The 25,552-nt window shown below is 41.5% G+C and overlaps 3 protein-coding genes across 4 annotated transcripts in view; all 3 read left to right on the forward strand.

Moving 5' to 3' along the window:
- The first annotated feature begins 85 nt into the window (after nt 1–85).
- phospho1 (phosphoethanolamine/phosphocholine phosphatase 1) lies at nt 86–4,218 on the forward strand. Of its 2 annotated transcripts, none has more exons than XM_063903743.1 (3): nt 86–1,681; nt 2,099–2,163; nt 2,560–4,218. In XM_063903743.1, exon 3 carries the CDS (start codon nt 2,670–2,672, stop codon nt 3,531–3,533), a length of 864 nt encoding a protein of 287 aa, XP_063759813.1. In that variant the 5' UTR covers nt 86–1,681; nt 2,099–2,163; nt 2,560–2,669; the 3' UTR covers nt 3,534–4,218. The 2 variants fall into 2 exon arrangements, with proteins under 2 accessions (XP_063759813.1, XP_063759814.1); XM_063903744.1 differs by having other exon boundaries at nt 2,719–4,218.
- A 1,611-nt stretch (nt 4,219–5,829) lies between these two features.
- On the forward strand, nt 5,830–20,578 carry eftud2 (elongation factor Tu GTP binding domain containing 2). The gene is made up of 28 exons (XM_063904664.1): nt 5,830–6,002; nt 6,883–6,998; nt 7,077–7,239; nt 7,400–7,478; nt 8,124–8,199; nt 8,403–8,468; nt 8,562–8,597; nt 8,741–8,831; nt 8,937–9,019; nt 9,127–9,293; nt 9,577–9,701; nt 9,806–9,869; nt 9,971–10,061; nt 10,181–10,316; nt 10,788–10,915; nt 11,249–11,442; nt 11,538–11,649; nt 11,729–11,869; nt 12,006–12,107; nt 12,202–12,284; nt 12,533–12,619; nt 13,663–13,789; nt 14,818–14,905; nt 15,075–15,193; nt 15,437–15,531; nt 15,658–15,811; nt 19,827–19,934; nt 20,024–20,578. Exons 2-28 carry the CDS (start codon nt 6,894–6,896, stop codon nt 20,117–20,119), a joined length of 2,916 nt encoding a protein of 971 aa, XP_063760734.1. The 5' UTR covers nt 5,830–6,002; nt 6,883–6,893; the 3' UTR covers nt 20,120–20,578.
- Nucleotides 20,579–24,157: 3,579 nt separating this feature from the next.
- The window catches only part of gjc1 (gap junction protein gamma 1), a 35,329-nt gene continuing 33,934 nt past the window's right edge, over nt 24,158–25,552 (forward strand). The window contains exon 1 of the mRNA XM_063904945.1: nt 24,158–24,614. The gene's annotated coding sequence lies outside the window, so the exon portion shown is untranslated. The remainder of the gene's footprint in view (nt 24,615–25,552) is intronic.

Consider the following 25,552-nt stretch of genomic DNA (forward strand, 5'->3'; position numbering starts at 1 on the left):
CTTTAATGTTGCAACTGCAAATGTTTGATTGGCTGCTATTTTAGTTCTTAACATGGAACACTTGGTTATTGGCGTAATGCCTGCAACCAAACAATGTCTGCACACACAGCTGATTCCTTTGATTTCCAAAGCTTTTTAATTGTCTGGGAAAGTTTTTAGGTCCTCTTCTTTGTGACCGCTTCCTTTTTTTTTCTCTTAGTGTGACTCTTTGCTTTGTCTTGAAGTAACCCATCTTCCAGTCTCTATATAACAGTGTTTCTGATGTAATTGTATATGCAGGCAGTGACCTTGAATATGAGGGACCTCAGAAAGTTTATTAACCTACAGCTTCCTTCTTTAATCCGACCCTGTATCATACCTTTTTAGACGAGCAGTTGCTTTTGGAGAAAGATTCATCAACTACTTACTCCAGTTAAATAACAAACCCAAGACCGAAAGTATGTTCTCACAGACTACCTCTCCTTTCCTAGATATCCATTGTTCCAACTCAAAGAGCTTTGTTCATCCATTAACAGTGGATCTTTTCTGAGGGCCACATTAAGACATTTGTTCTTCCTAAAATGCGTTGTGCTCTCTATCTACCAATGAGTCACATAATCCTCTTAAGAGCGCTGAGCGTGCCGATGGGAAGAGAAAAGTTTGAGTGACTCACTGATTGCGAGTGGGTGGTCAGGTACCGAGGCTCACTTCATGAGCAGAGGAGATAATAACACACCGTCTGTACATCTCCATTCCCATTTGGGTTTGAAAATAGTCTGCCACCCCAGCTGTTAGTCGTTACGCCTTGTGGTGTATAGGAGCAGGGAGGCTGAGTCAGTCAGCATGCAGATAAGGAAAGGAGGGCTTCACGCCGTGTTTTTCAGACGTTTATTTGCTGCTCTGAAAGTTTCTGTGCGATTCATTAACACTGTGTATTTGCAAGGATTTGTCTAACAAAAACCCTCACTGTGATGCTAATGTTTCTCTAAATGGAGACACCATATTGTTCCAGATTTGCAATTATGGATACTTTGGGTATACTTAATTGATTTTATTCCAATCAGCTTCGAAGATTTGATACTGCCCTGACTTTCTCACAACTGAGGTATCAGCGTTTTTCCTGGAATTTTTACTGACCTAAATGCGGTTTATCATGTTAAAGGAGGAAGTCTTTAGCAGGAAATATATTGCATCAGGCCTGAACCCCTGTCACTGCCTTGGGTTCACTGCCATGCACAGACACCAGGCTCCAAACACAACATCTAAAAATACAAAAAAATGCAGTTTACTTTGTGTTTTCTTAGACCTGAAGTGTTTATTCTTCCCACTGTCCCACCTTTTGCAAATAGGCAACTGCCCTGGAAAGTTAGTGGTCTGCCTTGAGACACACATCATTAATTGCTAAATAGTTCTGCAGATATATTCAGTAAACAGAATATTTGCACTCAGTCTTTTTCCCTTCCTCCCTTCCCTTCCACAGCTCTCCCACTCTCTTCTTGAAAGTATCGTGCACGCGCTTAGTAGGCTGCTATTAAATGGGTGGACTTATAGGCGCGGTCACGTCCAAAGCGGCTGCGGTGTGCCTGTCTGTCACATAAAAGCGCGCGTCCAACCGGCCGACCGGCGGAACTCTGCCTCTCTCCGCGAGACCGGACTGGAACGGACCAACCTCAGGGATCCTCGGAACAGCGCTCGTGACACAGTAATGCATTTAGCGAGAATTTAATAACCTTTTGCATGACGAGTATTATACTGTTGCGTCTTTTGGTTGTGTTATTAGAAAGAAAGTTACTGCTAACAGACAAATTATTTATGAATTGTGCTGTCGCTTTTTAAAATAACCCGTTTTCGTCGATTGTTGAAGAATTGGACTTGTAAGACGTTTTGCAGCCATTAGATAGCCCACTTATCATAAACATGTTTCGTTTAACTATAGTTTAAGTAGCCATATTATTCTCTCATAGACATAATTGCAGGCTGTAGACACTTTAATCAGGCATTAAGCACAGCATGAATTAATGTATATTCAGTCATCATCATACAGTCTATGGTCATTTTAAGGGATCAATTATATTGTTGCTCCATGTACCAGCATTCACTGTTTCCCCTCCATATACAGACACCACGGAATCAGGAATCACGAGTTCAGCCGAAATCCCGGGCTAATTTAACAAACAGTCGAAGGTAGGAGCTCTCACACACACACACACACACACCGTGTTCCTGTAAATGTGCTTTGCTGGCTTGCAGGATCTGCATATTGTCAATGTTTTCCCAGATTCTAATTTAATCATAGCGCATTTTCCCAGAATGTTTACCTTTTGCTGCAGCAGGATGACCCCCAACCTCCTCCTCATACCTTTGTTGAAAGTCCTTCCCATTTTTGCAGAACCAAGAACTGGTTGATGCTGGGGTTTTTTAATAGTTTAAACTCGCTTTGCTTTGCTCTTTTATGCCATGCAATTGTTTCTACTAAATGCTATTTAGATTATTGTGCTAATTTGTTGGCTTTAATTCATATTAAACTCTGTTTAACCTCCATCCTCAATTATTCGTCTATTTATGCATTGGTGTTTCCAGAAAGCCTCCACCTTACTGTTGCCTGCCTTGCGTGGGATGCTGGAGAGTGGGAGAGCAGGAGAGGAGATTTGATTCCAACAGTAGTCCTTAAAGGTGTGGCATAGTCAGTCATGGGGGACTCAGTATTCACCTGCTGTTATGTCCCACCCCATCCCCCAGGCGAGGGGGACCCCCCTGGATCCAGGTCCAGACGAGCAGAGATCACCATGGCTTCCAATTCAACGAACATCTCCTCCGACAAGCGGTTCCTCATCTTCTTTGACTTTGATGAGACCATCGTGGATGAAACCAGCGATGACATGGTGGTGCAGGCCGCCCCGGGGCAGCACCTGCCGGACTGGCTGAAGGACACCTACCAACCCGGCCGCTATAACGAGTACATGCAGCGCGTGCTGGCCTACCTAGCGGAGCAGGGCGTCACCGAGAGCGACATCCGCAGCATCATGGAGAAGATTCCGGCCTCTCCCGGCATGCTCACCCTGCTCCAGTTTCTCCGCACCCGGCCCCCGCAGGACTTTGAGGTGGTGCTGTTGTCCGACGCCAACACCTTCTTCATAGAGTCTTGGCTCCGTCGCGCAGGGGCCCGCCAAATCTTTCACCGGGTCTTCAGCAACCCGGCCACCTTCAACAAGGACGGCCGGCTGGTGATGCGGCCCTTCCACTCGCACGACTGCGCGCGGTGCCCCAACAACATGTGCAAGCAGGTTGTGGTCAGGGACTATGTGGCCCGTAGGACACAGGAGCGGGGCCGCCAGTACCAGAGAATCTTCTACGTGGGGGACGGAGCCAACGACTTCTGCCCGGCGCTCGCCCTCGGGCCCCGGGACGTGGCCTTCCCGCGGAGGGATTTCCCAATGCACCGGCTGATAACGGAGACCCATGAGGCCATGCCCGGGGATTTCAAGGCGGTCACGGTTCCATGGGCCAGCGCGGAGGAGGTGGTGCAGCGGCTGCGGAGGCTGGTGGCAGAGTAGAGACAGGGAGGGGGGACCACTTAGGGGCCAACTGATATTTAGTAATATTCTCAGGTAAAATAGTAACAAAAATTATTGTTCGAAGCAATAAAGAATATGTGTAGATTGCTGTCAGTAATGATACATTGTGTCTGTCTGGCGTCCAGCCTCACGTTTTGGTCCAGAGGTCACTCGGAACAGAGGCCAGGGTTGTCAACAGCAGGTTAATGATTTGAGACATGATACTGTAACCAAAGAGAGAAAATCAACGTCAAATCAAATCTTTTTTTGTATTTAAAAAAACATAAAATAAGGGTTACCTATTACCTAAAAAGGTGGGGGTATTTGCATTATAAATACTTTAATTTAATGGGACATGGTGCTTTTAACTAGTAGAGAGTTTTACCTTTTCAAAAGCAATATCTAAAATATTATGACAGGTTGCTCTTTATATCTATTGTTTCCTAATCTGTATTTCTTTGAATATGAGATGATGTCTCAATATGTAACATGCCATCTGATGGGTATTAATGAGATCTACAATGACCAAACAATATTTTCAGTCGACATGATTCTCAGAGTTGTCTAATGTATGACATTTTTGTTTTTTTGTTTTACTTCTTGATGTCTGTTTTGTGTTAATTGTGTAGGTAAGGCCTACTGAGAAAAAAAAATACACCAGCAGGAATAAAGCCATCAACTGAAACCCTGTCTGAATTTATCATCAACCTCATCAACATCAACGTGGGATAATTCTTTATGTTATCCATACCTTTCAAAAACCCATATTTTGTTTATATATCGGTACTTTTTAAAGACTTAATTCACTGCCATTTTAGGCAAAGTTAATTCTATAACAATCATGCACAATAAAACTATATCAATTATGAATAAATGACCAGAGGTCTATAGTCAAATGACCAAATAAACGAGGCAGTAATAGCAAACTTATGAAATCAAGCCTATAAGCATTACATTGCCTTCTTCGTTTAACCCTTGTTGGAGTTAATAACTTTCCTAAGGTTAAACGTGTCTTGTTCTTAATTCTAGTTAAGTTTCTGCTTCTAAAATAATGCCCGTTCTTGAAGAATACATTGGCAAGTATTTAAATATTTATAAATCATCAATTTAGCGATGAATGATTTCAATTAAATAATGATCTGGTATGTATGGGGCTCATTCAGGTCTATTGATTTAAATGCCCATTAAATCGATGATGCTGGTTAATAGGACTTCATGATAAAACAGTGTACTATAGCCTTCAGCATTATCATCTTTGAATGTTCAATACCCTCCTGTGGTCACAAAGTGCAACTACAGCCCTTGTAATGTTAAACGTTTTATGGTGAAAGCGTTCAACGGAAAGAAAAAAAACATTGCCAATGGTTCTGCCTTAACGAGAAAATGTATTTGCATATATTTTATTTAATGCGTTTATTGAAAATATTCCAATATATATTCGTGGCATAGCTACGAGCCTACGCCGTATGTGCAGTTAAATGCAAAGTGAAATACTCTTTGTGGAAGGCTGAAAATTCTATTACACACAAAATACTAAAGCAAAGCTAAAATGGAAATGTACCCGAATGAAAAATAATACACAGCTAGTAGAAACCACGAATTTGAATGACTGGAATTTGCCAAATGACCAATTATTCAACCGTGGAGCAAATAAAATGTGGAATATGTTTGCGATTGCTTTGGATGAAAATCAATGTTATATGTGTGGTTAATAGAGAAGAAAAGGCAAATCCCCGAAATATCAAGTGGCGAATTTTCAGTGATCAATGTAGTCATCAGAGTGGGTGTCAAACCAATACTAAAAAACACCATGATTTAAAAAAAATGTTTTTAATTGACCTGGCGAACACATTGAATAGAAGCAGCCCCTTATGAGTTTATGTTTTTTGCTTGGATATTCTTCCTTTATATGCTATAATCAGTAATGTCTCACAATGTGAAATAAGTCATATGGGGCTGATGAACACCATGAACAAGTGACAAACAAAACTATAGTTGTGTACCGTAACCACTGGAGGGCGCTAGATGCTACACATTGCAATCTCGTCAAGGCAGGCATTAAAGCATGATACCACTTCCGGGGAAGGACTTCACAATAAAACATTGTAATTTGACAAAAGTGACGAATTGCGCTGTGTAACAATTTTGATAAGTCTCTTGATTTCAAAGCAGGTGTATCGTACTATGCGTGTTGGAGTGAGGCAAATGAAGTTGGAATTGTGCTTTAAAGGCTCGATTCAGTTTATTTCAGCGTCTAAAACCCCCGCCAGTGGCGGCGGTAGTGGGTAATCTGTTGAACGCTAACAACCCGGCATGGATGTACAATCAACAGAAGAAGAAAACCGGAAGTGGTGTCTCGAGTCGTACGCATGGCGCTATTTAGGAAATTATTTATCTCCTGAAAAACATACCCAACTTTTAAATCGTTTTGAAAATATTATTAGCTGACTGCATTACAAGAGAATCCAGGTAAGTCTGTTTTGTTACAAACACGTTCTAAATTAGCAATGTAAGCTAACGTTAGCTGAACAACAACGTAACTGAAACGTCGCCTCCAGGTCATTCAATTCTTTACTTGTTAGCTGGCTAGCATGCTAGTTTTGGTTTGCTCATAACAACACATACATGATAAAACCAACAGTTTATAGGGGTTGAACACTTTTTACCTGCAACTTATTATTTTGTGTTTTAGTTTTTGTCTACGAAAAACATCTAACATATTAAAAATATACCTTAACTTTGGTAGTGCATGCTGTGCTGGGTGCACAGTTAGCATTCACTTATCGTGGTAACTTATCTAACCTTATTAAGTGTTATCATCGGTTCTAAAAAAACAATCAAAGTTAATTAAACACTTGAAATTCTTTGAAACTCTAGTACAATACATTTTCTTGATCAAAATACAAGTCATAGTAAATAATCCTAGTTGCATCCGTTAGTATCAGCTCTCAACACTGGAGAAAGACAGAATGACTATAATGAATTGAGTAAATGTGCATTTATTTTACGTCTTAAATGTTTTAGCAATGTATTTTGTATTGGGTTGATTTTTAAAAACAACTTTTATTTATGTTTTATCAAATGGTTATTTTAGCTTAGTTATAGAAGTTAGAAGACAAGGAAAACACATTGTGGTATTGTAGCACAAGAAATTCAGCACAAAAGCAGAACAAAAACATTCTCGAAAACACATCACCAAAATTTGAAGAGAGAAAGCCCAAATAAAAAAATAATCAGCTCAAATAATAATATCTGTGCACATTTTATTTGAAAAACATGTTATCCTTATTTCGTTGTTTTATTGACCTAATTAATAATAAAACAATCACAAAAATGACCCTTCTTTCAGTTCTCTAAAAGATGGAGGCTGATCTGTATGATGAGTTTGGAAACTACATCGGTCCAGAGCTGGACTCTGATGATGATGAAGATGATCTGGAAGCAGAGGACAGAGATGTGGATGAGGTACACTTTAGTTAGTAAACTCTGGTATGTTTATCCAGTTTGTGCTCCTATGTCAACTTAAAAACTCTTTTTGTACAGGCTGATGAGGATGATGACGATGAGCCCGCTGATGCTGATGAAGAGGTCCCGGGTATGGAGGTGGTCCTGCATGAAGACAAGAAGTACTATCCTACGGCAGAGGAGGTTTATGGGCCCGAAGTGGAAACTATTGTCCAAGAGGAAGATGCACAACCTCTCTCAGGTTAGATACAGAGAACAGTGATGTTTGTTTTTGCTTATTTACAATAATGTTTATAGATTTTGGTTAGTTCATTAACGTGCTTTCAGTAATGTATAGTGGTGTTTTATGGCAGTAAATCATATGATAGCATGCAAATCATTTATTTTTGTCACCACTTCAGAGCCCATCATCAAGCCTGTGAAGAACAAGCAGTTCACCCTGATGGAGCAGGAGTTACCTGCCACTGTTTATGATATGGAGTAAGTCACCTTCACAAATATGTACATGATTTCTTGATACAACCGGACTCTACTTGATAGAGCTGTACAGAATTTGATTTATATATATTTGACATTCAAATCTTCCATTGAGATTTTATGGTTTACACTTTAATGAGTATAAGTCATTATTGTGTGTCTCCCTCTGTTTGCGGCAAGTGGGGGAACAAACAGACTTTTGACTGCAATAACATTGTTGTCTTTGAAAGGCTGAATAACAGTAAATGAAGATTGAAGCAGAATCAAAAACAAACCTGTGAACTTTCGAGACAATTAGTTTTATCTTTTTATTTAATACATTTTTACTTAACATGACTCAAATTGTTTGGATCGTTAGTCGTAGGCAATCCTACAATTGGATGTTCTTTCTAATAATAGTAGCATAGTCTATTCTTTATCTGTAACTGTGCAGAAAAACTGAGTTAAAACAGAATGAATCAATGTGCAAAAGCGGTGCATAATTTAAATGATAAATCATTTGAATGTCAACAGTTGATGCTTTGAAACTTCATTCTATTAGTTACAACACTAATGCCTGATTCTGTGTATTTCTCAGTGCATATCTTCTATTAACACCTGTTCATTGGGTCTACAAGTTCTGATAATAACCCTCTTTTCTCTTGGCAGATTTCTTGCAGATCTGATGGACAGTCCTGAGCTGATCCGTAACGTGACCCTATGTGGTCACCTTCACCACGGCAAGGTTAGAGTCTGACTTCTTGCTGCTTCTGGATCTGTGTCTCCTTCTAACCTTTACTCAGGGCTCTAAGGCATTTTGCTGAAGAGGACGTGTTCTTTAAATAACAAATTTAGAGGGCAGGAATGTTTGGTAGTATATGCTAATGTAATGCTTGCACTTCAAACTGATCTGTGAATAGTATTGACTTTTTTTGTAATTCTTTACAGACCTGCTTTGTGGACTGCCTGATTGAACAAACCCACCCAGAAATCAGGAAGAGAGATGATGTGGATGTGAGTGTCGCCTGTAATAACAACACATCTTTGTAATTTATTTCACTTACATTTTGCATCAGACAGCAGAAACTAACATCTTTTCTTTTTCAGCTTCGATACACAGACATCCTCTTTACAGAACAAGAGGTGAGGTTTTTTTATTAATTCTGTCATAATAATCTGATCCCTAAGTACTTTGGCTTACCACACTGTAGGATAACAAAGAACAGTAAACAACATAAGAATAGGAGCCCTAAAACAACTCTCCTGACCTCGTGTTTTTTTCATAGAGAGGAGTTGGTATCAAGAGCACTCCAGTCACAATGGTCCTGCCAGACTCCAGAGGCAAATCCTATCTTTTCAACATCATGGATACACCAGGTATTGGGCACAGCAGGCTGCTTTGTTTACTGAATATATGTTTGGGTGTTAGTGTGTCAATGCAGAAAGTAATCTAACACCTTTTGTCCCCCCCCCCCCCCGAAGGCCACGTAAACTTCTCTGATGAAGTCACATCCAGCATCCGCCTCTCAGACGGTGTTGTCCTCTTCATAGATGCCGCCGAAGGAGTGAGTCACTCTTTCACTCTTCTGGTTTCATCCAAATCAAGTCATTTCTCTGCACATTTGTCATTTTTCTTCAACTTTCCATTTACCTTTTGTGTATCTCTGCCCAGGTGATGCTAAACACAGAGCGCCTGATCAAACACGCAGTTCAGGAGCGTATGGCCATCACCATCTGCATCAACAAGGTGGACCGGCTCATTGGAGAGCTGAAGTTGCCACCAACAGATGCTTATTATAAACTTCGCCACATTGTGGATGAGGTCAATGGTTTGCTCAGGTAATGCTTGAACCTCATAACGTCAGGCCTGCATGACTGGCTTTGTGTTGGAGGCAAGCAGTTATAATCATGATGGATTTATTTTTCATCTAGTATAAAAATTTCACCGAAAATGTGGAACTTCATTATGTCTTCAAATGCCTTGTTTGGTTTGCAAATCCCCCCAAATATATATATTTTAAATGTTATTATAAAACGGTTGCAAATTATTTCAGTTTTTTCCTTTTCTAAACATTTCACTTGTAAATCAGACACTTCATGATGGTTTTCTCTTCCTTTTCAGCACGTACTCCACGGATGAGAACTTGGTAGTGTCTCCTCTCCTGGGCAATGTGTGCTTCGCCAGCTCTATGTACAGTATCTGTTTCACTCTGGGGTCCTTTGCAAAGATCTACTCTGACACCTATGGTAGGACTCTTTACCACGTGCTCTCATAAACTATCACATCCTTTTCTCACTTCATGCTCAATAAAGTTAATAAGGTGAACTAACTCCTCTCTTTGTGTCTGAAGGTGACATCAACTACAATGAGTTTGCCAAGAGGCTTTGGGGAGACATTTATTTCAACCCCAAAACGTGAGTATCTAATATTAATACCAAGATAATCTTAAATGTGAAGCCACCCTTGTCCCTCAACATATTCTCATGGTTCCTGACTTCTTCTCTTTGTTGTTCAGTCGCAAGTTTTCAAAGAAAGCTCCGAACAGTAACTCTCAGCGCAGCTTCGTAGAATTTGTCCTGGAGCCTCTCTACAAGATCCTCTCTCAGGTTGGACTCGTCTATCATACGTTTTGTGTAGCAAGGCAACATGATTAGCTCAGTACTTTCAGTCCCCATCAGGCTCTAGCTCAGTGTGTAATCCTCACCCAAATCCTCTTTGTGTGTAGGTGGTCGGGGATGTGGACACATCTCTGCCCAGAGTTCTGGATGAGCTGGGGATCCACCTGACTAAAGAGGAGCTCAAGCTGAACATCAGACCCTTACTGAGGCTGGTCTGTAATCGCTTCTTTGGAGAGTTCACAGGTAACGTCTAGTTTTTGATCTATGTTTTAAGTGCATTTCCAAGGGGAAATTAGTGTTTCACTTGCAATTTCTCACATAGGCCCACAATACACCCACCTGCACAATTAGGACCTACAGTCATGCACTAATAGAGAGGTGGCAGAGCAAAAAGGCTGCCTATGGGGGCCAGGGAGAAGTTGGGGTGTTGTTGACTTGCTCAAGGACAGTCCCTAGGAGGCGAACTGACCCCTCTTCAGCTACGGGTCCACACACTTTTGGTCTGATCGGTACTTGAAATGGCCACCCTTGGGTTCCAAGCCAAGTCCTGATGGACTGAGTTATTGCCGTTTAGTTTTTAAATTAACAATTATGCAGCAACTCAGAAACTCTATCTGTCTTGCTGCTTAACTCGAAGTCATTTAAATCTGAAGATGAATGGGCATGCCATTGGTAAACACCATGTAAAGCGGAGTATGAATCTGTTCCCTGCAGGCTTTGTGGACATGTGTGTACAGCACGTCCCCTCACCACAGGAGGGGGCCAAGAACAAGATAGAGCACACGTACACTGGAGGTCTAGACTCCGACCTGGGGGAGGCCATGACAGAGTGCGACCCTGATGTAAGTATAATGGAAGCAGAGCGCGAGTCCTCCGTTAGAGAAGCAGATGCGCCACTTAACTGCCAATAGTAGCAATCTGTTTCTAGTTGCAGTCAATAGTATTCCAGCTGCAATGACAGATTTAGTTTTTTTTTAATTGGCTTGAACTGAACAAGCTGTTAAATAACTAATAAGGACACTGCTAGACTTTGATCACTATTTTCCAAATTTCCTTAAAACGCTCAGTTATTTTTTCGCACAATTCCTTTTGTATTTTTAGGAATCAACTTTATATATTACTGTGTTAAGACTTTCCTTTTGTGTTCTCTTGTTTGTCTTTCCTGCTCACCTCAGGGTCCTTTGATGTGCCACACCACTAAGATGTACAGCACAGAGGATGGGGTCCAGTTCCATGCGTTTGGCAGAGTGCTGAGTGGGACCATTCATTCAGGGCAACCCGTCAAGGTTTTAGGAGAGAACTACACCCTCGAAGACGAAGAGGATTCCCAGGTCTGCAATGTGGGCCGTCTCTGGATTTCCGTTGCCAGGTACGCTGTAGGACTGTGTTTTTTTTTTAATGTCTGTAGAGTAATAAATCAATGTTCGTTTGAATTCAATCTGACTCTGTTATCAACATTATTAGATACCAAATTGAAGTGAACCGAGTGCCTGCCGGAAACTGGGTTCTCATCGAAGGTTGTGACCAACCAATCGTCAAGACCGCCACAATCACAGAGCCCAGGGGGAATGAAGAGGTGAGACTTAAGAAATACCAATAAGATCTTAAAAAAAACAAACCTACAGCATATTTGACTTTTCAAATTTCCTTTACAGGCTCAGATTTTCAGATCCTTGAAGTTCAACACGGCATCGGTTATAAAGATTGCAGTGGAGCCTGTCAACCCATCAGAGCTGCCCAAGATGTTAGACGGACTGAGGAAGGTCAACAAGAGCTATCCGTCACTCACCACAAAGGTATGACGTCACTCCTAACATTGTTTTCTGTATTTAAATAAAATAAAAAGTGTGTAAACACCGATCTCTGTGTTGGGAGCATCTTAGTTGCTGAAATGATCGTTGACCATTATGAGTGACTGTCTTTGTCTTTCAGGTGGAGGAGTCCGGAGAGCACGTTATCTTAGGGACAGGAGAGCTCTACCTGGACTGTGTCATGCACGACCTGCGCAAGATGTACTCTGAGATTGACATTAAAGTAATTGTTCTCACTGCTTACGAGACACAGCTGCAACTTAGAATGATAACACAGGAGTGGAGTCTTATGTCATTATGTTCCTCTCTATCCACAGGTTGCTGACCCTGTTGTGACTTTCTGTGAAACGGTTGTGGAAACATCCTCACTCAAGTGCTTCGCTGAAACACCGAACAAGAAGTGAGTAAAACTAATGCTTTTACATTTTATCCCCACCTTTAACGACAAAAGGTGCATTTTAAATTATTGACATATCTCACAGCTCTTTTAATAATATGCTCTTGAAGTTTTGAGATAGTTGGGTGTTTGATTTTCATTGGGGAGTTTGTGCACTGTAAGGAGTGATTGTCAGAGTTAGTCCTTCCCTTTGGCCGAGTTTCTCCCGACCCCAGAATGAGTGACTTACAGCCATGTGATGTGATTGACAGGAATAAGATCACCATGATTGCTGAGCCCTTGGAGAAGGGGCTGGCTGAGGACATCGAGAACGAAGTGGTGCAGATCACGTGGAACAGGTAAGATGTAGAAGATACCACCATCATGCGTGCACATGTTGATCTAAAAGAGATTTCATAATTATTGAAATAATGTGATGTGCCTTTCATGTGTGACATGTCTGTAGATTTTCCCCCTTCCCCCGGTCTGATGCTGAAACCCTATTAATTTCTCCATATAGGGGAGCCATTCATTTTCATTATTCCCTGAGTTAGCAGGGATAAATGAGCCGGCATGTAGGCACGATGATTGGTTCTTTAATTAAACGCTGTCATTGAAGAATGAAAAAGATAGTGAAAATCCCAGGGCTAAAAACACACCTTTTTTAAAACGCAGTTATTGGATTAGTTGGCATTTCTTTTATTTTGTTACGATTTCATCCATTGACCAAGATATGAATACTATCAACAAAAAATGTTTTGTAAATGGAGGTTACAACCATATTCTGCAATGCAATAGCATTAAATCAGTCTGGTGTGCTTTTTATCATTTCTATTTCATTAAGGGTCAAATTTTCTTTTAGAAGATTCTGAAAACTGTCAGAACTGCAGAACAACCTGAAAGTAACGCTGTATTTGTAAGAACAATGTCCATTCATGGTGCATCATTTTATTTTAGAATGATAGATATACAGTAGAGCATTTTTGCATTTGATAATGTATGCAATCTCAGGCTTCTGTACATTGTGACCAGTTTATGCTCATCAAAAATCCTATTTTCGTGTATTGATCCCTTCACTTACACTAATTTAATTATGCTCTAAAAGCTTGCATTAATTTCCCCGTCCGTGGGATGTGACATGTCGAGCAAGTGTGTGTGTTCCACTCGGAGTGGCTTCCTGTCAGTCCTCTGTTCATCTGTCAGGCCATCTGGACCCGGCGGAGCCAGAGTGTAGCAATGCCAGAGAAGTGACACGCTTCACACACCATTAAACTGAACCTTCGCTCTACTCGTCCTCTTCCATTAACCCCCCTGCCCCCAATCAACCAATCTCCTTAATGTTCCCGCTGACAAAACATGCACGCCTCCTTTAACTGCCGGCGTTCCTGTTTCCTCATGACAGGAAGAAGCTGGGAGAGTTTTTCCAGACAAAGTACGACTGGGATCTGCTGGCTGCCAGGTCCATCTGGGCCTTCGGACCGGACACCACGGGACCAAACATCCTTGTAGACGATACGCTGCCCTCTGAGGTGAGTTTTGTTGAGTCACTGCTAGAGCTTTTTGTCCATGCTAGTTTTCTAAATAAATATTGGTTGATTTGGTGAAGTAAACAATACCCAATCACCTCTGTAATGTGCTTAATCCTCATGTTAAGCACCACATAGAGCTGTTTTTCATTCTAAATGTAATATAATGACTAAAAACCTCCCAGAGTCAGAAGTGACATCATCAAATGACGAGATATATTGTACTGATCCTCACACACAAGATCTGAATCTGAATGAATCCGGTTGAGTTATCGATTTTGAATCAAGACAGACTGACAATCATCAGATCAATAATTTCTAATATATTTCTAATTGATCTGATACTAACACCAAACTAGGCCATTGCGATCCTGTCAACCATGTGTACATCAATCACAAGACATTTAAGTTTGAGATACCAAAAGAAAATAAATCCATTCCTGAATGACAATTAAAGTGGGAGACCGTACTTTTAAAAATATTGGCCCAAAAAATACACCATTTATTTACACTGTACAATTATTTTCAATTGTTAATCGGGATAACGATCAGACAAGGAAGATGAGATGGATTTGTCGGTTGCATTCTGTAAAAACAACAGTCAGAGATGGCCTTTTCTCCCTTGTTCATGAAAGGCTTGGTATTCAACAGCTGGCGACCCAGGGGGGGGGGGGGGGGGGAGGCCATCTCTGACTGTTGTGTTTACAAACCACAACTAAACAGACCTTGTTTACCTGGCGTTTCGCCTCCATACATTGTGTTCTTTCAACGCGGTGTCCACCGTTCTTCTAGATATCTCTTGCATTCCTGCTTACGATCTCCGGCACCATGGCGTTTTGATTTTTATACATGTGTACACCCAGCAAAATGAAACGGAAAGAGAAACTGAGCTGAGGGCAGGTTCTCTGCAGACACAGTTTATACATATTTTGTTGAGTAATATTCTTCTCATTGAGTCTCTTTATTAGCACATCCCATCAGTGCATGACGATGATTTTGCACTTTGTTATGGTGTCTTTCCTCCTGTGTAGGTGGACAAGGCGCTGCTCGGCTCAGTAAAGGACAGCATCGTTCAGGGCTTCCAGTGGGGCACCAGGGAGGGGCCTCTGTGTGATGAGCGTGAGTCATTTTCCCCCCCTGAAACGTGTTGGAATAAACATTTGTTCTCATTCCTGACATTAATGCTCTAATTAACCCGTCACTAGAATATCTCACATTGTGCAGAGGGAAATGTATTTTTCCTCATCAGTGTTATGTTACCATAACTCAGTCTTTCTGCTGCCCTCAGCCATCAGGAATGTCAAGTTTAAGATCCTCGACGCAGTCATTGCTCAGGAGCCTCTCCACAGAGGAGGAGGCCAGGTCATCCCCACAGCCAGGAGAGTGGTGTACTCTGCTTTCCTCATGGTGAGATCATCCTGCCTGAGCCAATTCTTCTCCTCCGTTCCTCTAATGTTCCATTACCTTGATTAGGATTTGGATTTTGCTGACGTACGTCCTTTTTAATTGTAGTTCGATAATGTTCCAATACAATATTGGCATCTTTCCTCATCTCCGTTCTCTGCTCTTATGATACGTTCATGGGGCATGCTGTCCAGTTTCTCCTGGCTTTTGTCCTCCCTCTAATGCACGTTCTCCCTTCTGTCGCAGGCCACTCCAAGGTTGATGGAGCCGTATTACTTTGTGGAGGTTCAGGCTCCTGCTGATTGTGTCTCTGCTGTTTACACAGTGCTTGCCAGGAGGAGGTTGGTATTCTTCCTTTATCCTGAAAACCAACCAAGCAGAAATGTTACCCCTGAAAATATTCCTGGAAATTGAAATACAAAAATGTTGTTTTTTTTTAATGCGGTTCTGTATTTGTCATTTAACAGAGGTCATGTGACCCAGGACGCACCTATTCCAGGGTCTCCTCTCTACACCATCAAGGCTTTCATCCCGGCCATCGACTCCTTTGGCTTTGAGACCGACCTCCGTACGCACACACAGGGACAGGCCTTCGCTCTGTCTGTGTTCCACCACTGGCAGGTAACACAGCCTTCTTATATTAGCCATGTTTACTTCCATATCACCAGGGTCGGAGAATCTGCAAAACATATTGTGTTATTATTGCCTCTACCTTTCCATCCACGACTGTAAATATTACAAGTTGGGTACGTTGTTGAACAGCTGGTGGTGCTAATTCCCCTGCTCTGTGCTCTTTAACCATATGTACATTGAAGAGTAATTGGTCGCTGCAATTGTTAAGCTGACTTTGAAGGGATCACTTCCTTAAGAGATTTCAATAGAAGTGACCTGAGACAAAATCCACAGCCCTGAGAACAATATGACGCTTAAAAAATCCAAATTAGACAAAACTACTCAAAAAGACTAACTTAAAATAATAAAACCCACTTCATTTGTCTAACTGCTGGAGCCTCATATTAGCTTTAACCTAACTTTGAAATGCATTATTACACAAAAGGAGACATATTCAAAGAGACCTCTTTAAGGCTAGATTGAGAAAAGCACCCAAAAACATTTGAATTATTACACAGTGTTGTGGGAGTTATGGTTTGAGGCAGAATTGTAAGAACTGTTCACTCACAGTATCTTTTGAGGTGAGCTTCTAACATTTCCACCTAAAGGGAAAAAGACCCAAACATTTGTTAGGAATGATCACCGGGGCACTACCGGTGATTCCAGTTGACATTTTACACTCTTATACAATAGGGTGGTGCACACCTGAGGTTCATTCCCATGTCAGCAGCTGTGACAACAAAACTGTTATTATCTTAGTGCTAACACTCACCTGCCTACAACATTACCATGACAAGCAGTGGCAGAGGAACTTAAGGCCGATTTATGGTTCGACGTTTTTGACATCTATCATGGTCGCTCGTGTTTACTAGACGTTCACCAGACGTTCTTCTGCTTGGTCCATTCTAGCTTTTTTTTTTAAATGGCGGTCTTTGTGGATTGTAGGAATTGAAAGCCGGGGAAAAGCGAAATGACGTTTGTCGTTTTAGCGGACCAATCACAGCCCTTACGGCTGCGTCGCCTCGACGCAAGGTTACAATTTTTGGGAGGTGTACACGACGACGCAAGGAGGGCCCGCAACAACGCAACGGGTCTCTAAGGTACCTTGTGTTGCTTCGACGTTGAACCATATATCGTAGAGATGGCAAATCCGGATCTTTTTACAGACTTGAGGTCTTCTGAGTCAGTCATTGAAGAGATCCGGATCGTATGAGTCCTTTGAGTCAGCATCACCAAGAGCGTAGAAATCCTACCGGTGAAACAGGAGGCCATAGTCTCCAACTTCAAATAAATTCAATTATTTTTTCTGTGTTGATGCTTGTTTGTTGTTTATTGCTTGTTTATTATTTATTATTATTTGGCTTCTCACACTTGACTGGGTGAAATCGTCAAATTATCTGTGCACAGTATGCATCTACGTTACCATAAACAGAGCTGATACTCACTGAAAACCATGACGAGACGGCCGCCGAGTTTGCTGTTTCGAGCTGTGTGGAATAATCCACTCATTCAGTCTGCTCACCGAATCTGTGTCTGTGAAGTTCCGCTGACACACTCGTAGGCTACTGTTCTGGGTCATTGATCTGGATCCACGGATCCCGCGAATCCGCGAGTCCACTGTGTTTCCGGCTCTAAAGGAAGTTTCAGTGTGGATCTCTGGATCTGCTACGGTTATGGCTCTGAGTCTGACGAGTCTGCAGGAAATGTGTCTGATCCACTTCCCCTGAGCCAAACGATGACTTGTGGTGGCAAGCGGATCCGAGTCCTGTGGATCTCTGGATACCTGGATCTGCTACGGTTACGGCTCTGATTCTGACTAGTCTGTAGGAAGTGTGTCTGATCCGCTTCACCTGAACCAAACAATGACTTGTGGTGGCAAGCGGATCCAAGTCCTTATCTATGATAAACTATGGACCTTCTGTTCTGGTAGCTACTTGCTAAAGGCTAGGCAGATGGACGGGGATATGTTGTAATGTGGTTTTATATGTTATAGGGAGCGTAGTGAATGACGCAATTTATCAAAACTCAAAGGAATCGGGTTAATGGAGAGGGGAGACTCGTGACTCCCGGGTCATTATTAGGATCCTGGTTAATGATCCGGATGAATCAGGACTCGTCCATCTCTAATATATCAGCCTTTACTGCTACGCATAAACCATAGAAATAAATTAGGAGTAGAACTGTCACCTGTACCCATTCCCACATGCAGCGACTCTCACATATATAAACCTGGCTTCCCGAGCAGCAGAGTGACAAAACCTTGTGCACATGTCTGCCAATGTTTCTAAATAGCTTTTGATGTGGACTGCTGAATCATTAAGTTTTAGGTGTCGTGTAGCTGTCTCTGTCTGTCATGTCTGACACGTGTTTGTGTCTGCACTCTGAGAGCTGTGTCAGTGAAAGGAGCTCCACTTGGGAAGGATTACTACTTTACAGCAAGCTATTCGTCTGGAAGAAATGGGTTTTCCTCAGTGCACATATTTAATGTTTTATTCCCTAGAGGAGAACCTTTTAAGTGTTGACAAGAGACTGGACATGAATTATTTATTGACATGCTTATCCAAACACCTAGAAAAGATGTATTATAAAGTGATCCGTTGGGAACATACATAATTAATGAAAACAAGTGTTGACATTTTTGAGACTATGCGGAAACACAGATTGGTTGTATTGCAGGTTTAACAGTAATGCAATCAGTGCTAAGCAGTTCACTGCATGTCATGGTTGTTCAGTCCAGGGAAATAGATATCATTTCACACAATTCGTTTTATAAACTAAATAGGAGAGCAGTTACCAAATCACATTTCTCTTGGGATTATTCCTCAATTGTTTTTTCAAAGTTGACTAAAACACACAGTTCTCTTTTGACTTCCTCTCAGTGTAGTGTGATCATTTATTTCCAATTCACCTCCTCTAGTCTGTCAGTCCAAACAGTTTCCCCAACAGACGCCCCAGGGGTCTGACACCTATCCTCTCTCTAAATTACTTTCGGAATTGCAGCTCCAGAGTTTGTACCGGACAGTCTAATCCTTCTCTGCTCTGGGCCTCAACAGCAATTATTGATTTAACTACCCTAGAAAATAAGAATAATATAAGAGTGCCTGAACTGTGTCGGTTACCCCATTAAACTCAATGTGCACCTGCCTCATTCGTTTGATTACGTACTGCCAGTATTGGCATGTCAACAGCACAGTGTTGAGTTACTGTTGTCAGCAGCTCTCATCCATCTGTTGATTGGGCTTCAGCCACTCCATTGATTACTTTTTCCCTTTTCCTCAAGTTTAATCTCCCCCCGAGGCTGGGAACGTCTTATCTTTCCTCTCCTTACTCTTCCTTTTATTTGCATTTGGGGAGGTGTACCGTATGTTTGTGACAATAAGACTTAGTTGTGAAGGTCATACTGTAAGTTTCTTAAGATGACATGAGAAATGAATAGTGAATCATATAAAAACCAGCCTGTAAACCTTTTATCTCATCTTATTCTACTTTAAATTTATATAGCTTACTTCTTACACATTTACCTGCAAATTGGTCACTTGCAACATTCTCTTGCACAATTTTATTTCTATTCTGTTTCTTTTTGCACTATTTTTATTGTGTTATTTTTGTATGTCTTATGTATATTAATGTTGCATTGCTAGAGGAGCCTGGGACTTAATTGCCATAACTACACTGTAGCTACCGTGCATATGACAATAAAACCGTTGAATCTTTCTCATTCAACCTGTTCACATTGCATTGTGTTGTCACAAACTGAAGCAGTGACCGCACTGGCACGTTGTTTTTCTTCCTTGACATTGATGGACGCACTCCTGACTCGGTAACAATGTGACAGACTTGCAACTGAATCAGATATTTAGTGAAAGGTCGGAGCCTCTTAAAAGTGTCTACTCAGTTTGTTAAAGCTCAACCTTTGATGTGTTTCATGCTGTCAGACTAGGGTTGGTTGTATTTGTGAGGCATAACCAGCTACCCTTCGCCTCTTCTCTCTGGGTTAACGCGATTTTTAAAATTTTGTTTTCAGATCGTCCCTGGCGACCCTTTAGACAAGAGTATTGTGATCCGGCCCCTTGAGCCCCAACCTGCTCCTCACCTGGCCAGAGAGTTCATGATCAAAACCCGAAGGCGCAAGGTGAGCTTTTTTCCTACCAGTTTATCATTTACAGGCGTTGGTGAATTTCCTTGTTTTGCATGACTGACCTCCTGTTTGTTGGTCTGCAGGGTCTGAGCGAGGATGTGAGTATCAGCAAGTTCTTCGACGATCCTATGTTGTTGGAGCTGGCCAAACAGGACGTGGTGCTCAACTACCCCATGTGAGACTGCAACATACAAACCTCCTGCAGTCACTCAACAGGTTTATTCTTTTAGGATATTTGGGAGATAATCTGACAACAACAACAACACAGAATCTATAAAATAAGTGTTCATAGGTACAGTGGATCTCCGTAGATACCTTTGCTATTATATTAGATTGTCTCTTATTTCCTTTAAAATCCCTTCAACAACGGGAGTTACCTGGATCTATCCTTGGACTGATGGAAACCATGAAAAATAAGCAGCCCTTTGCTGGCTTAAAAGTTGATGCTCTTTGGAAAGCAGCTGTCAGAAAATTGCAGGTGTTTCTGTCTCATCTTATTTCTTGTGTTTTTTATTTTTCATATGTAAAAATTATCATTGTTTTTGTAGAATAAGATGACCTGGAAGCCTTTTTTAAAAGAAGCTGAAATTGGATTTGTCATGTTTTCTGAACTATGTCTAAATAAAAGGTTTTTGTCATTCAAAGAAAAAAATTCAATTCTTCGACTATGAAACCACACCCTCACAATGATGCCACGTTTGATGGCTTGTGTGATTTTGATTTGAAATAGTCAGTTATAGAGCTTGAGAATAGTGTTAACTTGGAGCTTTGCTGATGTGAGTGACTGGTGTGTCTGTTTGGGATGCTGCGTGGGTGGTGACTGATGGATATGCTGTTGGAGACAGGCTGGGAAGAACCAAAGGTTAGAGTGACATGGCCAAACAAAAGAGAAGGATTGCAGAGCATGTCAAAGATGACAGATGTCACTAAAAGAGAACGTATTGACCTCTTGAGTTGGCTGAAAATCTGCTCTTTACTGTTTTTGATGAGGTTACTAAAGTGTAATACCTTTTACCTTAAAAAACGATAGAAGAAAGCACTTGTTTTGGATTTGGGAGTAAAGTAAAACAAAAATGTTATCCTAGAACTGAAATATGAGAATAGGAAAACAAAAAAATACATAATATGGTGACGTCATTTGAGTTCATTGGCAACAGTATTAAACAAACTGTTACCCCTTTACCATATTCCCTACGAAAAATAAGGTCCTCTGTTGCCGGGCCTCAGCCTGGACAGAGAAGAAGTGGGAAGCGCTGCAGGGGCAGTAAGAGAGGTGTTCTCTGCTGTGAAGCTTGTCACCATGCATTGTAACTGACATGATTTCAAGCTGACCACAGCTACCGTGAAAGATGAAACTGACAACCTTTCAAGTCCACATGTGATGAGCATTTGATCTTAAAGCGCATCGCGTTGAGTGGATAATCACTCTTAAGAGCAGCGTCTAACTACACTTTATGATGGATTGACGTGCCAGTATTGCCCCGCCTTCAGAAGACTGGTGTCTGAACGGCTCAGCCCGTCATCAGTCACCGCTGACAATCACCCCAAGAGTCCTGGAGGTGATGGAGATGGGGAAGATAAGAACGGGGACAGAAAGAGTCAAAAATGGCTTGAGCTGCTTTGACATTTGGTCTGAATGTCAATCCTCTCCGGAGAGAAAGGGATTTTTTATATTTGCAGACCTGGGTAAAGTAGTGGGTGGGATACTGTACTCTTTTTAAATGCTTGGGGGAAGGAGGAATAAAGAGTTTGAGGAATTGCTGTAAACACAAATGCAGCATTAGAAAGAGCTGAACTCCGAGATGACACTTCACTCATCAGTTGATCATCATGCAGTATATTGTATCCTCACCTCTGCTCTGCACATGTTTAGTAAATGTGCACTCAGACGATATGGTCCTGTCACTCCTCCCCTGCGCTCGTGTGAGTCTGGATCGTGCCTCACCCCAGGGCAGTGAGACGGATGGCAGCAGTCTTTGCCGGTCTGAACACAAGGCCCTGGAGCGCTCATTACAATCTGTGGTCCCTGTGCTAAATATAGACCGGAGCAAGGCTCGGCCTCAGTACAGGGCCAGCCAGGGGCACCCTCCTCCTGCAATTCAGGCCTTTTCCTTTTTCCGTTTCACCTCCATCTGCTTTCAACCGCCTCATCAGTCACCTTTTCCTGCAGTCAATCTGTCCTCTGCTCTTACCTCTTCTTTATCTTGCCCTGTCTCTCTGCACCTACACACCTCTCTGGCTCTGTCATGTGTCTGTGACTCAATCACACTTGTCTCTTCCTGCTAACATCATGAGCAGACTTTTGCTCCAGAACATCCAGCCCAAAGAAGAAAGCTATAGGCTTTGAGAGTCGAGTCAAGCATTGGGCAGTTATACAAGTCATTAATAGATCTGTGGTCTGAATGAATATGATGAAGGTTGAGTCAGCCTCAAAATAATGTCATGCCCCCGAAATAAATATCTGCAGGTCGTGAATGACACGAGGTGAAGGGCCTTTCAGAGTGATAATGTGATTTGTGGTTGGCGTGTTACTATCATGTAACACGCATTTCCTATTAATGTACAGCAAATATTGGCATTCAATTACTATTCTGAATGCAACCATTAGGAAAGTATAATATTGAAACCCGGAGTAAGGTCTTTAAATTTGAGTGTAATGTATTTACAAATGTTTCCATTTAAATCTATTTTACACCTAGCCCTGAAGATATTTTTTTGCTTTCTCCATTTACCAACGATCATCGTATTTGTTCTAACATCTTCCTCATGAATTGTAGCTTATCCTGCAGAAACACAGGAGGGCGCCATCACTGACCTGCTGGGCAGATGTGAGTCCGGCAAGGTCGGAGCTGTGAGCAGACTCATACAACAAAAAAAAACACAGGCACATGACTGTGTGAGTCCTGCACCCTGGGGCCCCTGAATACTGAATCATTTTCTAATCACAGAGATCAGAGGATCCAGAAGTCAATTCATATCAGAGTTCAGCTGCAGAGACTGATTGAGGCTGCACATGCACGGGTGCCTGAGAGGGGGGGTGGGAAATGTCTTAGTTAACAATCAACCAGCAAACTCAAAGCAGCGAGCTGTTTCAATTTTCCAATCAAACCATATGTGTTCCCTCGCTCAAGGCCTTAGCAGATTGACACCAGACGTAGGCCCTCTGGTAGAGCCGGTTACAAATGGCAGTGCACCTTTGAATGTTCCAAATAATTTCCTCTAATTTTTCAGCAGGAAGCCTTTTTGATTGTGTGGAAGCAAAGACATCATTCATTGAAGGATCCTGTGTGCGTCACTCATTTCCTTGGAATATGTTTTGCGGCCTGGTGGTTGGTCATGGAATTGTGTTGCTTTGTTTTCCATCTGATGGGAAGACAACTAAAGGCCCACTGCTGCAGTGTTCTGGGGTCCTCCACAAAGAGAAGAGTCTATTCTGCTTTCCATTTCAGCTCTATTTGACTGCACTGAAGGGTTTTTTCTATGTCAATTTTTTCTATTTTATTTAATTATATTCTTTGATTTTTGTTACATTGTATCTCAATAACCACGACATTAGACTGAAAACTTTGCTGAGAAAAATCCCATTAAAAATGTTGGTTAAAAACTGCAACACAGACAAAACAAGGCATTGGAATTAGAAAAAAATAATCAATGAATTATTACAAAAACATAGTAATCCCAATTTTTTAAAATATGAGTTTTAAATATCATTATAGTATTAAATTAATCATTATACACTGCAACAAATAAGGATTCAACAAACACACTCTAGGAATGTAATAGTGATTTCTGAGAGGTTGTACGATATAAGCTACAAACACAAAGGGAAGGTTTTATTGAAATTGTCCTAATTGCCCTTTTTTATTGGCAGGCAGATGTTTCTGGACCCAATATTTGTGACCTGACGGGAGCGTGCACTGTCAAATATGTGTACGCGCAACATCCTGCTTTACTGCTCTCCTGCAAAGACGGGTCGCCAGGCAAGCTTTCAGTCAGAGGATCCAGCTGTCACTCAACGAGACCCCCATCCAGACGGTGCCGACTGTGTGTGTCACACGGCAGAAAGCTAGGTCCCGATAAATACGACATCAAGACCCCGCTGGATGTAGGTATACCTCCAGCGTTCAACAGATCGGCAATTCGGCTGTCCACTACTCCTGCGAAGAAGAAAAGATGAGACGCCCGAAAGACAATAGCGGAGCCAACTGGCACATGTGAGCGACATTTACCAAATTCCCGAGTCAGTCACAGAAATATGAACAGACTAGCATTCAAGATCTGGTTGTAATTAGCCGACGCAACTGCTCTTGGCATTGGAGTAGGCTGAGCCCATGCCAACATGACCAGACTATTGTTTAGCATCGCTGTAACGGAATGGGCCCGCAGGAATTTTGGCACCGGTTTTACGCAGCAGACCACATAGTTCAATCGACGTACCTCCACTCGGAGACAGAATACTGAGGCTGGCATGGACAAAGAATGCTAACACATCTCGTAGTGATGCTGTGAGATAAAAAGACATCAGTGAAGCACCCTGCTGGTTCCTCCCGAAAAGTGGACCAGACTATCAACGTCAGGATTCAAGTTTGGACCTCAGCAAGTCCAAAACTACCTTCCCCTCCTTCAAAAAGAATTGTCTTACATCTTAAAGCATCTTCACAGACTCGCATAGCGGTAAGAATTGTTTGTTACATTCCCAATATTGCAATGATTTTCATGTTTTTTCTTGATGCGGCTCATGTCTAACCCAATGGCAGCCCTGGTGAGTGTGGATGTTGGGGGTCATGGACGCACCATAACGCAAAGACGATGGTGGAATCTTTGTCGTTAATTTGCGCTGGATTTCCTCTGTTTTCTGCAAGTGTTACACGTTTAGTCAGGGCCAAGTTGTGAGCAACAAGAGAGCAACTTCTTAATCCAACGTGCTTCTGTGAAGCGGATACAACCAGCGCATACAATTGACTCAATAAGCGTTTCATCTGAAGTCCGTCTACGTTTGCGTATTAGTTTCGAATCAAATACAATATTATCCTTAAAAAGCAACGCTTACCAAGTTTATATCAGTGTCTCCTAATATTTGGTTCTCAAACCATTTCAGCAGAAACATGAAGTAGGCTACATGGGCGGTGCAGAGATTTTCTTCTAGATTAAATCCTGAAGGAGCGGTTCAAATAATAGAAGAACATGCAGACTCTATAATTATGATATTGGCAATGTCTAGAGATTCATTAAGAATGAAAATATTTTGTGTGGAAAATTGCCTACAATGTATTTTGATTCTTGTAGTGATTTGTAATTAACAGTGTTGTAATTTTGGATGCAGGCTGACATTACAAAAAAAAATATATATATATATATATATATATATATATATATATATATATTAACAACATTGCTGAATGTAACAATGGTTCTATTTTAATAAGACATATTTAACATTTGATTAAAACATTTTCCTTAACTTGGTAGTTGTCAAAATAAAATAAAACCACATTTGTAAAATAAATAAATAATTTAAGGGTCGATCAATACTTGCAAAATTGTAAAATAATTTAGAACTCAGGTTATCATTTATCCATGATGGTGCCGTAACACATGGTGCTCTAGCTCTG

This window comes from Eleginops maclovinus, chromosome 16 (genome assembly GCF_036324505.1).
Source record: "Eleginops maclovinus isolate JMC-PN-2008 ecotype Puerto Natales chromosome 16, JC_Emac_rtc_rv5, whole genome shotgun sequence".
Lineage (NCBI taxonomy): Eukaryota > Metazoa > Chordata > Actinopteri > Perciformes > Eleginopidae > Eleginops > Eleginops maclovinus.

Coding starts and splice junctions, on each gene's coding strand:
- phospho1 (XM_063903743.1), top strand. CDS start 2,670: ATGGGGGACTCAGTATTCACCTGCTGTTATGTCCCACCCCATCCCCCA.
- eftud2 (XM_063904664.1), top strand. CDS start 6,894: ATGGAGGCTGATCTGTATGATGAGTTTGGAAACTACATCGGTCCAGAG. Junction 10,317..10,787: donor CTTCTTTGGAGAGTTCACAG/GTAACGTCTAGT, acceptor TGTTCCCTGCAG/GCTTTGTGGACATGTGTGTA. Junction 15,812..19,826: donor CTGTGTTCCACCACTGGCAG/GTAACACAGCCT, acceptor TTTTGTTTTCAG/ATCGTCCCTGGCGACCCTTT.